General features: G+C 48.6%; 1 protein-coding gene across 1 annotated transcript in view; it reads right to left on the bottom strand.

Annotated features, from left to right (window-relative positions):
* LOC144790887 (uncharacterized) overlaps positions 1 to 13,632 on the bottom strand; it is a 70,866-nt gene extending 57,234 nt beyond the window's left edge. Inside the window, exons 1-2 of the mRNA XM_078665535.1 lie at positions 13,459 to 13,632; positions 12,621 to 13,183 (exon numbers count right to left, since the gene is read on the bottom strand). Of these exons, the coding sequence (XP_078521661.1) occupies positions 12,621 to 13,183; positions 13,459 to 13,615 (720 nt within the window). The 5' untranslated portion in view covers positions 13,616 to 13,632. The remainder of the gene's footprint in view (positions 1 to 12,620; positions 13,184 to 13,458) is intronic.
* Positions 13,633 to 14,015: the final 383 nt, after the last annotated feature.

The following is a 14,015-nucleotide window of genomic DNA, read 5'->3' as shown; positions in this document are numbered from 1 at the left end:
ATCTACAAGACTGTTTCTCTTCTTTTCCATATAGTGGTAGGAGATCTTTTGATATATTCAGTTCTCCTATGCCTCTTGTTGCTTTTTCCGATCGGACCATGGTTTGTCTGTATCATAAGTTGACCTTGACCAGCAGCACCTGCACTTTTCTCAGGATAGGACTATTTATGTAACCCATCCACCTCCTTATGCTAGGCTGTTCTGCTCAAGAGGACTGCCTGACGAACTGGAAAAGAACTGTTTGAAGTCAAAAAAGCATCCCCAACATGAGACAAAAGCTTACAGGAACACATGCTTTTGAAATGGTGAATGCTGTCAGACTAGAGAAAAGTGATTGTAATGGAGCTGATCCAGTGGTCCAAGGTAGAAACACAGCAGTGATCTATAAAATGAGGGTAATCCGTTTTGGTGCAGTGACTTTCTCTAGCAAACTTGCTCCCCTGCACCAACATAAAAATCTTTGCTCGTCCACCATGAAAACTCCTATCTTTTGTCACAGCACACCTCACTGCCGCCATGCACCTGGATTTAAGAACTTCACCATTGTGGGTTTTGTTGCTATCTGGATTTATCTGAGATTTTGTAAACACGTTTCAAAGTGTAGCAAGACCTAGACTGACGCCCCCTGAAAGTTCCAGGCACGAAATGTCTGATTTTCTTGTGATGAGCCAAACTTTCCATTATTTCAGAACCTTGAATCCAGTCAGAAGGGTTCCATGAAACACCTACATATCCGCTGAATTAGTAATTGTGCAGCTATAGCAGCGGGTGCTCAAAAGTATTTGGATATCAAAAACCACAAGAATCTAGTGCACCAAAATATATTCACCATAACCCACCTCTTTCAGAATATAGATCTATGAACATGACAGTACTGCAGGGGCTAATGAAAAAAAAGTGCTACTGGTCACTTTAAAGTTATAGGCCCTGAAATCAAATCCACATCCCTACTCATTAGCCTTGAGTCAAATGAGGCTTGGCACTGGTGGACAGTGGCAAAGACTATTACTTTTAGCACAGTTTTGCATAATGTTTATAATCTTCACTTCTTGCATCACAGCCTAATTTATTTGGTGCAAGACTTGCAATGTTCAAGATTTTTGCCGGGAAACATCCTTTACAACGCAGGTATTAAAATGCAAGTCATTACAACGACTTGCGCTGGAGCGCGCTGTAGGATAGGGAATAGTTTAATTTACTATCCAAAACCTTCCCTACTATCCACGGGGCCTGGAGTTGGAATAGTTAATTAAACTATTCCACTATCCAGCGCCCCCCAACGCAAGTCGTTGTAACGTCTTGCGTTGTAAAACCTGCGTTGTAAAGGCATGCGTGGAAAAAACATGCGTTGTAACGACATAAATCCGTTTTGCCCCATGCTGCACAGTTTTTAACAGTGTATTTCCCTTCTTCCCGAATAGACTCAATCATTGTAAGTCTCACCCCTTATAGCACATTCTCACTAACTGTTTAGAAGGCATATTTTTAGAGCCTACCCAATATCATTAAACACAAGTCTTACGAATAAGTGGGCATGCTTGTTCATTTGGTGTGCATCCTACACTTTGAAGTACAGCCTTACTCATTGGATGCACCTCTAACTTCCTGAAGGAAATACAATTTCACTTGGTGCAAATGTCACACCCTTGAACACTTTTTCACTCAGTGGCTGTGAGTCTTCCAGATTGCAAGATTTGTTAAATTATTTATTTTACCCACCCCTTCCAAGCAGATTCTCAATCACAACATAGGGGTTGGAATCTGTAAACTAAATCAGGTGAAATGCATAAGTGTCCCTAGAGGCTTTGGAAAATGTGAGGTCTTGTGACATGTCATTGTATAAAAAACCTCTATCACCTGTTTTTTGGAAACTGTCATAACATGAGCACAATTTTAAGGCAGTTTTCTCAAAAGTATCTTGGGGCAGTGAGCCTGTAACACTTCTGAGATGAGACTGGCCTCCTTAGAACACCATGGAAATACTGGAAAATCTAATGACTGGCCTCTCTTGGCCAATGGCCTTTTTAGCAATATTTTATGAAAACTAAGTTTTAAAATGCACTATATCACCACCATTTTTAATTCTTTTCTTGGGAGAATAAGGGGAAATTCCTCTTTGAGGAAATCTGAATCTATTTCTGCAGTTGTAACAGCTATTATCACCAACGTTTTCAAAGACCACTATTGAACCCTGGGGGTAGTACTAACCAGTACTTCACGAGTCAGTGGTTTCTGGGAGGCGCCACTGGCACTTATTTGTAGTGACCTACATTTATTTTTCTACATCAGATATTTAGAGAGTGACAGAGAGGTAAAAGCACACAGCTCGAAAGATAGAGGACGAGAAAGGTGGCGAAACCATCACAAAGGTATAAAGCAGGAACCAGCAAAAGTGAGAAAAGGGAGCAGGAAATGTCTGGTAGAGGATTAAAGACTACCAGTGTTGGTTCTCAGCACGCCACCATTTAATTGCACCAGCAGCTGGCTTCTGAACAGTGCTTCGGACAATGGCGCACTTTCTTTCAAACATTAAAGACTGGTGTTAAGTGTTCCTTCACTTTCTGTTAGGTTTTATGTGTTTTAATATTTTTAAATGCTGCTAGGCATATGGTAGCTTTACTGCTGTCTGCAGTGTTCACCTCAAGGTTTACCTCGGAGAATATGGAAAGTTATTCCTCTTTTTGATCATGAAAACTCTTCCTGCACCTGCATTGTGCTGAACTTGGTCTGCTATTAGGCCTGCTATTGCTGTCCTCCCACAGCCTGGTGTGCTGATACTAGGACTGGGCTGGTGCGAGGCCTCTTCTCCTTGGCCTCCCTTCCTAAAGTGCTGGGCATAGGAGCTGGACAAAGCAAACACAAGGAGATGATGGACGGAGCGCTGAAACTTTTCAGACACTCACCCCCAGTCACAGATCTGGGTTGAATCCATCATCATTCTTTAGCTCACTTCGCCACCCCAGTTCAGACACAGCTATATGCAAATCATTCTTGACCCTGTGCCTCATGGGAACAGTCAAGACCGAACTGCCAAGCCATGACTTCCCTGGACCAGAAATAAGCATCCTGGGACCAGTTTCGGGCTAACGGCCCTCATCAGCCAGGCTAGCTTGAATACTGTGGCAAAGTTATGTTATGTTATGTTATGTTACGTAGTTTTTATATAGCGTACGGCTACTCGAAAGGAGTGTCCCGACGCTTTTCCACCAGCGGCTCATAAGAAGTAACACAACACAGCTAAAAACAGAAAACATAAAGGAAAAGCAAAAAGAAACAGTAGGCAAAGAAACAGACTAAGAATTAAAAAGCCAAGGCTTCAGGCCCCTCCTAAACTGGAGCAGATTGGCAGTACTGCGCAGTGGAAGTGGAAGCAGATTCCACAGCTGGGGAGCTCTGCAGCTAAAAGATCGCCCTCCGGCGTGGGCCTTCCTTACCCGTGGGACCACAGCTTTAAAGAGGGATTCCGAACGGAGGGAACGGACTGGACGGTAGAAATTCAGTCTCCGCTGCAGATATCCCGCCCCTGATCCATGCAAAGCTTTATGCATCAAGGTCAGGGATTTAAACAGGATCCGCTTCCTAATGGGGAGCCAATGAAGCGTCTGAAGCAACCCCGAAGCACGAGCTCGTCTACCTAGACCGAAAATCGCCCGGGCAGCAGAGTTCTGCACCACCTGAAGGCGCTGAACCAGGTAATCGGGGAGGCCAAGAAAGAGGGCGTTTGCATAATCCAGCCTCGAGCCGACAAGAGCCTGAACGGTAATCCTCCTGTGCTCCTCCGACAACAGAGGCAAAAATTTGCGGAGCATCTTCAGGATTCCGTAACAGGTGCCGGCCAGGCCAAGAATATGAGTTCGCAGCGACAGCTGGTTGTCTAGCTTGACGCCCAAATTTTTGGCAACCAGGGAGGACTGAGCAGGAGGATTCATGTCGGACGGCCACCAATGCTGCCATTCCGGATCGGCGACGCAACCAAAAAATAAAATCTCAGACTTGCCCGAGTTGGCCCTCAGACTGTTCCGTTGGAACCAGTCGAAGACCAGCGCAAGGCAGTCCCGGATTCTCTCTCCATTAAACTCTTGGTCTTTCCCGCATGTGAAGAGGAGTTGCGTGTCGTCGGCATAGGAGACGATCTGGGCCCCATAAGCCTCCACCAAGGCCGCCAAAGGGGACATAAAGATGTTAAATAACGTGGGGCTCAACACAGAACCCTGTGGAACCCCAACTCCCAATGGCGGCATCTCGGCGGAGCTCTGGGAAACCCAGACTGTCTGGCGGCGGTCTTCAAGGAAAGAAGTAAACCACCTGAACACCGTCCCCCTGAGGCCGATGTCATGAAGCCTCGCTAACAGCGCCTTGTGGGGGACGGTGTCGAAGGCCGCCAACAGATCTAACATGACCAGCATGGCCCTACCGCCGACATCCAGGGTCTCCCTAATAATCTCAGTGACCTCCAACAGAGCCGTTTCCGTACTAAAGTTAGGACGGAAACCCGATTGAGATGAATGGAGCAGATTATTAGCTTCCAGAAAGCTCGACAGGACACCGTGGGCGTGTTTTTCCGTTATCTTCGCCAGTGCTGGTAAAAGCGAGATTGGCCTGTAGTTCGCCAGAGCCTCGGTGTCAAGACCCGGTTTTTTTAGGAGGGGGATCACCATCGCTCTTTTCCAAGAGCTGGGAACCCTTCCCTCCCTCAAAGAGGTATTGAGGATAGAATTGACCAAAGGATTCACCACTGCCGCCATCCCGGCCAAGAATTTGGCAGGGCAGGGGTCAAGTGGCGAGCCAGATTTAAGATTGGGCAGTAACGTCTGGGAGACATCACAGGAAACAGTAGGGAAATCGGACAGCACCGCCGCAGATATCTGCGGAAAACTACAGTCCGCCCTAACACCACTGCCTCCATCCGGTCCCTCCACAAAGGTGGCCTGAATAGCCTTGATCTTATTTGTGAAGAAACCAGCAAGATCACGTGCCCAGGCATCCGCCGAAGCTGGCGGGGGCGGATGGGAGCTGGGGGTTGTAAACTCCTTCACAATATTAAAGATCTCCTTACAGGAGTTCGCCGATGCCTCTATCCTCCTGGCCAAATAATCCCTCTTGGCACCAAGGATGTCCCGATGGTAGGCCTTAACCGCCGCCTTATAGGCAAGTTTGGCCTCCCCATCGTACATAAGGCGCCAGGCCCTCTCAGCCACCTTGCACTGACTGCGAGCCACACGGAGCGCCTCCGTAAACCACGGGGCAGATTGCCGAGCCACCGTGGACCGGGAGGCAGCCTTAGGGGCTAGATCGTCAAGCCTATCAGTAAGCCAACGCTGCAGAGTCTCCGTGTCGCTGTCCAAATCACCCGAAAGATGACAAGGGTGATCCAGCAGCGCCTGCTCAAGCATGTCAGGTGTCACTCTATACAGCGCTCGCGAGGCCGGTCTAAGCAAAGTAGGCGCTCTATAATCCGGGCGCGCACATTCCATCACCGAAAAGCTAATCAGCCGATGGTCAGTCCAGAGCATCTGCCGGGTAGCAACCTCCGTAGGTGGAACAGATGAAAACACCTGATCCAGGGTATGCCCCTTCTCATGTGTTGGCCCTGACACGCATGGCACAAGACCAAGCGGAGATGTAACATCCAGCAGTTTGGCCGCATCAGAGTCATCTGCCACATCCAAGTGGAAATTAAAATCACCGGCCACAATGCAGTGCTGTGTGGTCAGCGCCAACTCAGAGGCGGCAGTCTGCAGATCCTCGAAAAAGGAACCCACAGGACCTGGTGGCCTACAGACCAGCAAGCCCTTCAGGGCCTGACCCGGGGACAGTCTAAAAGTTAGCAAGGGACCCATGTCTGGGCATACCCTGCCAACTTAGGGCAAACAAAGCAAACACAAGGAGGTGATGGACGGAGCACTGAAACTTTTCAGACACTCACCCCAAGTCACAGATCTGGGTTGAATCCATCATCATCCTTTAGCTCACTTCGCCACCCCAGTTCAGACACAGCTATATGCAAATCAGTCTTGCCCCTGCTGTTGCGGGCCAGCCTCCATGCTCTATCGCCCTAAACAGGGAAGTCCATCAATGTATTGATTAGTCTACTCTGGCTTTAGGCTAGAAGGGCATTGTGTTGAACCTGGCCCTTTTTGCAGAGTTATCCCTAAACTTTTTGACTTCCTCCTCCTATTTTTTTAACTTCATTTGTTGGCTTTAGTATTCTGGGAATTTTACCATGGCTAATCAGTGGTGAAGTGCATGTGCTCTCTGTCTAAATTGTATTAATGATTGCTTTATCCATGATTAGCATATTTGATTTACTAATTAGTCCCTAGTAAAGTGCACTAAGGGCTAGATGTAGGTAAATAATATTTACCGACTCTTAAATACCGAATTTTACCGATTCGGTATTTAAGAGTCGGTAAATATGAAGGGGGGAGATGTAGGACAATCCAGATGTTTTTTTACCGAATCGGTAAAATTCGGTATTTACCGATTCGGTAAATACCGACCGGTAATGCCCATTCATTCCTATGGGCTTTGAAGCCCATAGGAATGAATGGGCATTACCGATTCGGTATTTACCGAATCGGTAAATACCGAATTTCACAAGGGTGCAGGGGGTGTCACTTTGACACCCTCTGGCCCCCCCAAAACAGGCTCGGGTGCCATGTGGCAGGCATACCTGCCCTAAGGGCAGGTCTGCCTGTCATATGGCACAGATGTGCATGCACACATGTGCATGCACACCGGAATCGGTATTTTACCATCAAATTGAATTTGATGGTAAAATACCGATTCGGTAAGGCTTGTGGGACTCAGAAGAGTCTCACCTACATATCAAATTTACCGAATCGGTAAAAATACCGATTCGGTATTTTACAGAATCGCTAAATTTACCGATCGGTAAATTTACCGATTCTGTAAAAATATGCCCCCTACATCTCAAATTCCATTTACCGGTCGGTAACGGCCAAATTCGGCCGTTACCGACCGGTAAATGCCTACCTACATCTGGCCCCAGGTGTGCTAAGGGCTTGTAAATCAAATGATGCTACTGGATCTGCAGCACTGATTGTGCCACCCACATATGTAGCCCTGCAAACATGTCTCAGACCTGCAACTGCAATGTCTGTGAGTGCAGTTTTACAGTGCTATTTCAACCTGGCAAGGGCACCCACTTGCCAAGCCAAAACTCATCTTTTACTGCATGTAAGTCACCACTACGGTAGCTGCGAGGCAGCCACATGGGCAGGGTGTAGTATTTTTAAAGGGTAGGACACATACTGGTTTGTTTTACATGTTCTTAAAGTGAAACACTGCAATTTTTAACTAACTAACTAACAATTTTGTTTTTCACTATTGCATGGACTATCTCGCCCCTAGCATGGGGAGTGCCTTGAACTATATGTGAAGTGTAATTTCACATTGGGAGCAGATAGAGATTTGGAGTTTGGGGTCTTTAAACTCACAATTTAAAAGTACATCTGTTGCTGAAGTTGGTTTTTAAATTGTGTGTTGGAAAATGCCACTTTTAGAAAGTGGGCATTTCATTTTCTTGCTTAACCATTCTATGCCTCTGCCTCTCTGTAGATTCCACATCTGGGCTGGCTGATAGTTGGGCACTTGTACATTCACTCTAGACAGTCACACCAAGGGAGCTAAGATGTGGCTTGCATATACTGATGGCCCATCACCAGGCTGATTGGCCTTCAAGAGCTAGAGTGGTGAGAGGAGTTGTCACTGACACCTGAATAGGACTGTGCCTGTCCGCACACAAAGCTGTCTCCACCCGCTATAGTGTGTCTGGAGCTAGGCCAGGTAAAGGCAGGGTCTTGTTCCTTACAAAGACTTTCCTTTGAAGTTTGTCTACTTCAGAGCCAGAAAGTGATATAGGTATTGGACCTCTGACACCCCAAAATCTGTTTACTTTTGTTTTCCCAAGGAGACTGCAACTACAGGGAGCTGCACTACCAGGAGGGACTGCCACTCTGCCACTGCTCTACCGCTGGCCTGCTAGAAGCTGATTAATGTGTGACCATGAGGAACTACCACTTAGCACTGTGCATCGCAGTGTTGGCCTGCTGCCTCTGCACTGAGGGAGGAAGAAGCCCTGCCCTGTACATCCACTTGTACCTAAAGAAACTCCAAGGGGTTGTCAAGCTTGCCTCCTGTTAAAATGTCCCAGGGCACAAAAGATGTCTCTGTGCTCAGCCTGTGCACCCCCTGCAAGCCAGCCTTGGTGATCCTACTGCTGGACATAGTTTACCCCAAACTAAGCTCCATGCAGCAAGATCAGTGTTCTGCATACAGTGAGCCTGTAGTCACCATCCTCTGCTTGCCCAAGCTCCCCTCGCTCCGGGGCACCAGGTAAGAGAGCTTCTATGAGGGCCAAGCAGAGAGAATATGAGCCCCAGCCACAGTCAAGCTCTGAGAGCTTTGAGCGGTTGCGTATCAACCTCAACTTGGGGGTTATGCCTTCAGTAGGTTCCCCATGGCCAAAGATTTGCAGAGATTCCACTGTCCGTGACAGAGCCCCAGCCCTCCTACACCTGTGAGGGATTCCCCATTATCCCTGTTGGCTACATGTGTGAGACTGGATTGCCAACCTGCTGTGTTCCTCAAGCCATCCCAAAGCCAAATCTACAACGCGGGCACCGTGTGTGGTCTGCCGATGCCCAGAGAAGCAACTTCCCACCTCAGTTACTGATCCAGTGAGAGAGTACACGGCCTGCCCTCGCACTTGAGGACAGTTGGGTGGGATTACATGGTTGCATTCTGGTTACCATTCGGCCAAGCTCCCACAATCCCTGAGGTAAAGAAGGCCGGGGTGAGGGACGGGACACATTACCGTAACTCCCTTAAGAGGAGTGCCTGAAATTTGTGTTCTGAAATAATTTCTTTAGAACACATTATCTGCTTTCTAAACATGCAAGTGCGGTTAGCTGAGATTACTGCAATACTTGCAGACAAAGTGATTTCCTTTTATTCAAGCACAAGCAGTTGCAACATGCTTTTTTGTGCTCCTCACACTGATTTTGCAGCTATCATAATTACTTCAATAGACGCGCACGAGCTGCAAGAGTGATTGTTATTCGTGCTGTCCTGAGTGTTTAAATATTCTAAAGTACAAGAAAGGCATTCCTGCTTAAAATATGTGTATTGTGTAAAGTATTGGTTGAATTTTTGTTGTTTGGTCCCATCTTTACTTAAATAAAGATTGTCTATCATTATTTACACCTGATGTGGAGTCCGTTTTTTGCTGTTTTTACTGTGTTACTGATAGAGCACGGGTTCACCTGCTCGAGATTTTACCATACTCACCTGGGCCCATAAAACATACGCACTTTGAACAGGTAAACCTACGCTTAATCAGTGATTTAATTTTACTTTTTTTTAGGGCCTATACCTTTAACTTACCAATCCTAGTCATCGGTACCTAGAGTCCTACGGGATCAAGGGAGTTGACAAGATAATAGGTAGTAAATAACATTTACACTTATAAAATAACCACAGACTCAGGGAAAGTTTTAACACTTTATCTATGTAAATACTTAAATGTCAGAGTCGTTACCAATTTGATTAGAGCACATTCAATTAAAAAGAATATAATCAAGGCAAGATGATGTGAAAATACTATGAAACTTTCTTTAAGCATTGAAACATAGGAAGGGTAAGAAGAGGCACAATGACATACCCACACAACTTTAAATTTACCTAGAATGGTGTGAAGACCAACCCTGGCCACGGGCTGAGATAAAGGACAGGACCTCTGATAGTGCCGGTGCCAACAGGATAGAACAGGTGCAGACCAGAATCAGGACATGTACAGACCAAATTGGATTAGGACAGGACCACTGCAGGTCAGGACCGGCACCCACAGCTAAAGTGCAACACCAGCATCACACCCCTCTCTGCAGCTAACAGTCGGACCCCGATTGGGTTTTCGAACCTTCTCCCACAGAACCCAGAGTGGGTTATCCAACTCCTTCCCAGAACCCCGATTGGGTTATCGAATCTTCTGACAGAGTGCTCCGCCAGCACCTCTGCTCCAGAATCTTCTGACAGAGTGCTCCTCCAGCACCTCTGTTCTCAATCGCCTATTGAGTGCGTTGGGTCAGTGACAGGTCAGCTATTCGTACAAGTTGGACAATCTAACTAGCTAAGCCTACCATAGTTACACCATTTTCCAAGGCAGTGTACCACCCCTCAATGTTGCAAATGTGTGTATGCCCTCAATTTGAGTGGTAAAAGGACAAGGGGCCCGATGTAGGTAGGCCGTTACCGATCGGTAACGGCCGAAAATACCGAATCTGGGCCCTTACCGATCGGTATACTGGCATCGAGATGTAGGGCACAAAAAAAAGTACAAATCGGAGCGAAAACCGAATCGGAATGATTACCGAATGTAAAAGAATGCGATACGTACATACCGAAAATCGGATACAGTACGAATCGGTAACACACCGAATCGGATGCAAACACCGAATCGGTGCATGTACCGATTCGGTAGTGACACCGAATCGGACATAAGCCGATTCGGTGCATGTACCGATTCGGTAGAGACACCGAATCGGACATGAGCCGATTCGGTGCATGTACCGATTCGGTAGAGACACCGATTCGGACATAAGCCGATTCGGTGCATGTACCGATTCGGTAGAGACACCGAATCGGACATAAGGCAAATCGGAGAACCTACCAATTCGGTAGATTCACCGATCGGGAAAATCCCCGCTTCGGACAGATGGGGAGATGTAGGGAGACACAGAAACACCGATTTTGGCTCAAAATCGGTAGAATCCACTCGGCAATTACCATGGATTACGATCAGGTGGTAACCAACTCCAACCCATAAAAACAGCCCCAAAATGCATTGCAACTTGCAGGATGGCAGCTTTTTATGTCATAGCGAGGCGGCTACGGCTACAGCAGCAAGGAGAGTGGGAATGGCAAAGAGAGGAGCAGGTATACAGACAACGTATCACCCTGGTCATGCTGACAGATGCAGAGATCCTACAGCGGTACAGGCTGGACTCAGAGACCATCACAGACCTCATTAGGGACCTCCAACCCCTGTTGCAGCACCCCACCCCAAGGGCACACGCAATCCCTGTGCAGGTGCAGGTGCTATGCTGCCTACACCTGCTGGCGTCTGGCAGCTACCAAAGTGTAGTCGCTGTGGCAGGAGGGGTGACCCAGAGCAGCCTGTCAAGGTTCTTCCACAAGTTCCTTGATGCCATGATCCAGAGGATGGCCCACTACATTTCCTTCCCTGCAACCCAGGCAGAACTTGTACAGACCAAAGCAGACTTTTACCAGATGGCAAGATTCCCCCACATCATTGGCTGCATAGACGGCACACACATTCCGATTTGCCCACCATCTGACACAGAATACATCTACCGCAATCGGAAGTCCACTCACACCATCAACGTACAGGTGATCTGCAATGCGAAATGCACCATCACAGACCTGGTAGCAAAATTTCCGGGTAGTACCCACGACTCCTACATTTTCCAACAGAGCGGCATCTATGCACGGCTGATGGCTGGGGAATTTGGAGAAGGATACCTCCTAGGTGAGACACATCATCAGCCCCCCATAACCAAAAACAGCAAAGTGAAATACATGTATGCATGTAAGTAATTTTACCCCTTTTCCTTCTAGGCGACAGTGCATATGCCCTCCGTTCATTCATTCTCACCCCCTACCTCAACCCCTCTACACCCAGCCAAAGGAGGTATAACCGTGCCCACAAAAGCACCAGGAATGTTGTGGAAAGGACATTCGGCATCTGGAAAAGCAGGTTTAGATGCCTGCACAAGAGTGGAGGTGCAAGGCAGTACACCCCCATCACCTGTTGCAAAATCATAGCTGTCTGTGCAATGTTACACAACCTTGCGGTGAAGAAGGGCACTGAGGTGGAGTTGAGTGACTACGAGGACCATGATGACGACGAAGCTGTGCCACTAACACAGCCAGCTGGGGTGTGTACGCCAAGTGATGGCAGATATAGACGTGAGGAGATAACAGCAAACTATTTCTGAGTGAGTACAAATGCACAGACAGGTGAATGGTTGTGTTGAATTAGCAATTTTTAATACTGTTGCTACACAGTTACTGCACTGATGTGCAACAAAAAAAAGGTGTAATGTCAATGAAAACAAAAGTCTAGGGTCCAGGTTGCCTCACCCGCCCTTGCTAGGCTATTTCTTTGAGCGCTTTGCAGCCCCACTGTGGTGTCCCTCACCCCCTTCAGAATGACCAGCCGCATCTGCGGAGCGCCTGGTGCTCCTGCGTGGCTTTGACGCAGCGCTGGCCGGGCTGCTGCGGCTGCTGCTGTCCCCAGCATCCCCCAGGTCCAGGGCAGGATTTGCGGCAGTGTTAGAGATGATCAAGGCCTCCATTGCTGTCGTGATGCGGGCCATTCCCCTTGTCAACTCTGCGGTATTTTGAGCGAGACTAGACTCCATGTTGGCACCACGCTGACAGAGTTGTGCCGTTGCTGCAGCAAGGCGGCTCAAGGAGCGGTTCTGCACCCGGGCATCCCGCCTGCGCACCACCTCTTGCTCCTCCATTCTGCCACATAACTGTGTGATGGCAGTGGTTAGCCTGCCTAAACCTGCTACTGCCTCCTTGTTGGAAGCCACAAAGGCCTGAAATCCTTTCACCATTTCCCCAATCTGCAGGTTGTGCTGCAGGAGCTGGCGTTGGCATGCCATGATGGATTTCGCCTGCTGCCTTTGGATCTTCACCATATTGCCTTCGAGGCCCCGGAACACACTGGCCTCCCGTGCTGGGTCTGCAGTGGTGGGAATGGCACGGCGCCGGGTACTGCTGCTGCCCGCCTGCTGCGTGGGCTGGGGTGCCACTGGTGGGGGTGTGGTGCTGGCCGGGGCCTGAGCCCCTGCTCCCAGGACAGGGTGTACTGGAGCCACAGTGGCAGGAGCTGGTGTAGGTGGAAAGAGCTCCCTTGTCGGGGAGTTCTCTGGGGAGAATTGCAAGGAGGGTGTGCTTTGCATTTGTGGGGAGTTAAGTGCATCAAAGTCAATTTCCAGGTCTCCCTCAATATCCAGGCCTATGGTGTTTTCCTCCTCCTCCTCGGCAGCCTGACTCGTGCTCGGCCCTGCGAGTGCAGTGGTAGATGGTGCTGCTGCCTCCTTTGGCAGTGTTTGTCCGCCTGATGGTGCCCCTAGGTACAAAGAAGCATTTGTAAATAGAGTACCGATGTATTACAGTCAGTACAATTAAAGCATTCCACATGTCCTAGCATCTCCGTAGAATGTGTTCCACTGTTTCATGTCTTGTGATTCTGCACTGCCATATTTTGATACCTACTGCTGACTGGATGTACCATGATGCTTGTCTCTTGTATGTTGGTTGCAGTACTGTGCTGGGGTTTGGCTATGCATTGTGTCTAATGGGGAGGTGTCTGGTAGGGTGTGTCCTGATGCGCATGCCTCTTACCTGTAGCTGTAGCTCTGGCTGAGCTGTCCAGGGTCCCAATTCCGGTCACGCTCTCCCTCTCAATGGTGCTGGAGACCAGTTCCTCCAGCTCGGTGAGGGGTGGCGCCGGGTTCCTGCCACCACCAGTGACTCCAGCCTGCTTCTGGATCTCTGCCATCTTCCGTTTGGTCAGGCTGCGGATGTCGTAAAAGCACTTCTTCAGCTCATCCAGGGACCTGGGGGTGACACCCACAGCGTTGACCTTCTGACCGATATCGCTCCAGAGCCTCCTCTTGGTGCTTTCTGGCACATTGAGGGACAGCTTTCCGAATAGCTGCCGGTGCACCCTCACCACCTCCTCAACCAACACCTGCAGCTCGGTGCTGCTGAACTTAGGCTTCCTCTTCTGGCTGGACTTCTGGCTCTCACTCTGGTTTGCCATCTTGGTCTGAACAGTTCACTACCTCCTACTCCCACTGCTGCTAACTGTGACTGCTCAGCTCAGGCTGGCTCTCCAGAAAGTTCTTAATTGGCTGCACCTGCCAGGGTTGCCACTCCCTGTTTGGGAGGGGGAGGGG

The sequence above is a fragment of the Lissotriton helveticus genome, chromosome 11, assembly GCF_964261635.1.
Source record: "Lissotriton helveticus chromosome 11, aLisHel1.1, whole genome shotgun sequence".
In the NCBI taxonomy this organism is placed as follows: Eukaryota; Metazoa; Chordata; class Amphibia; order Caudata; family Salamandridae; genus Lissotriton; species Lissotriton helveticus.
This window is presented reverse-complemented; position numbering and strand designations above follow the sequence as displayed.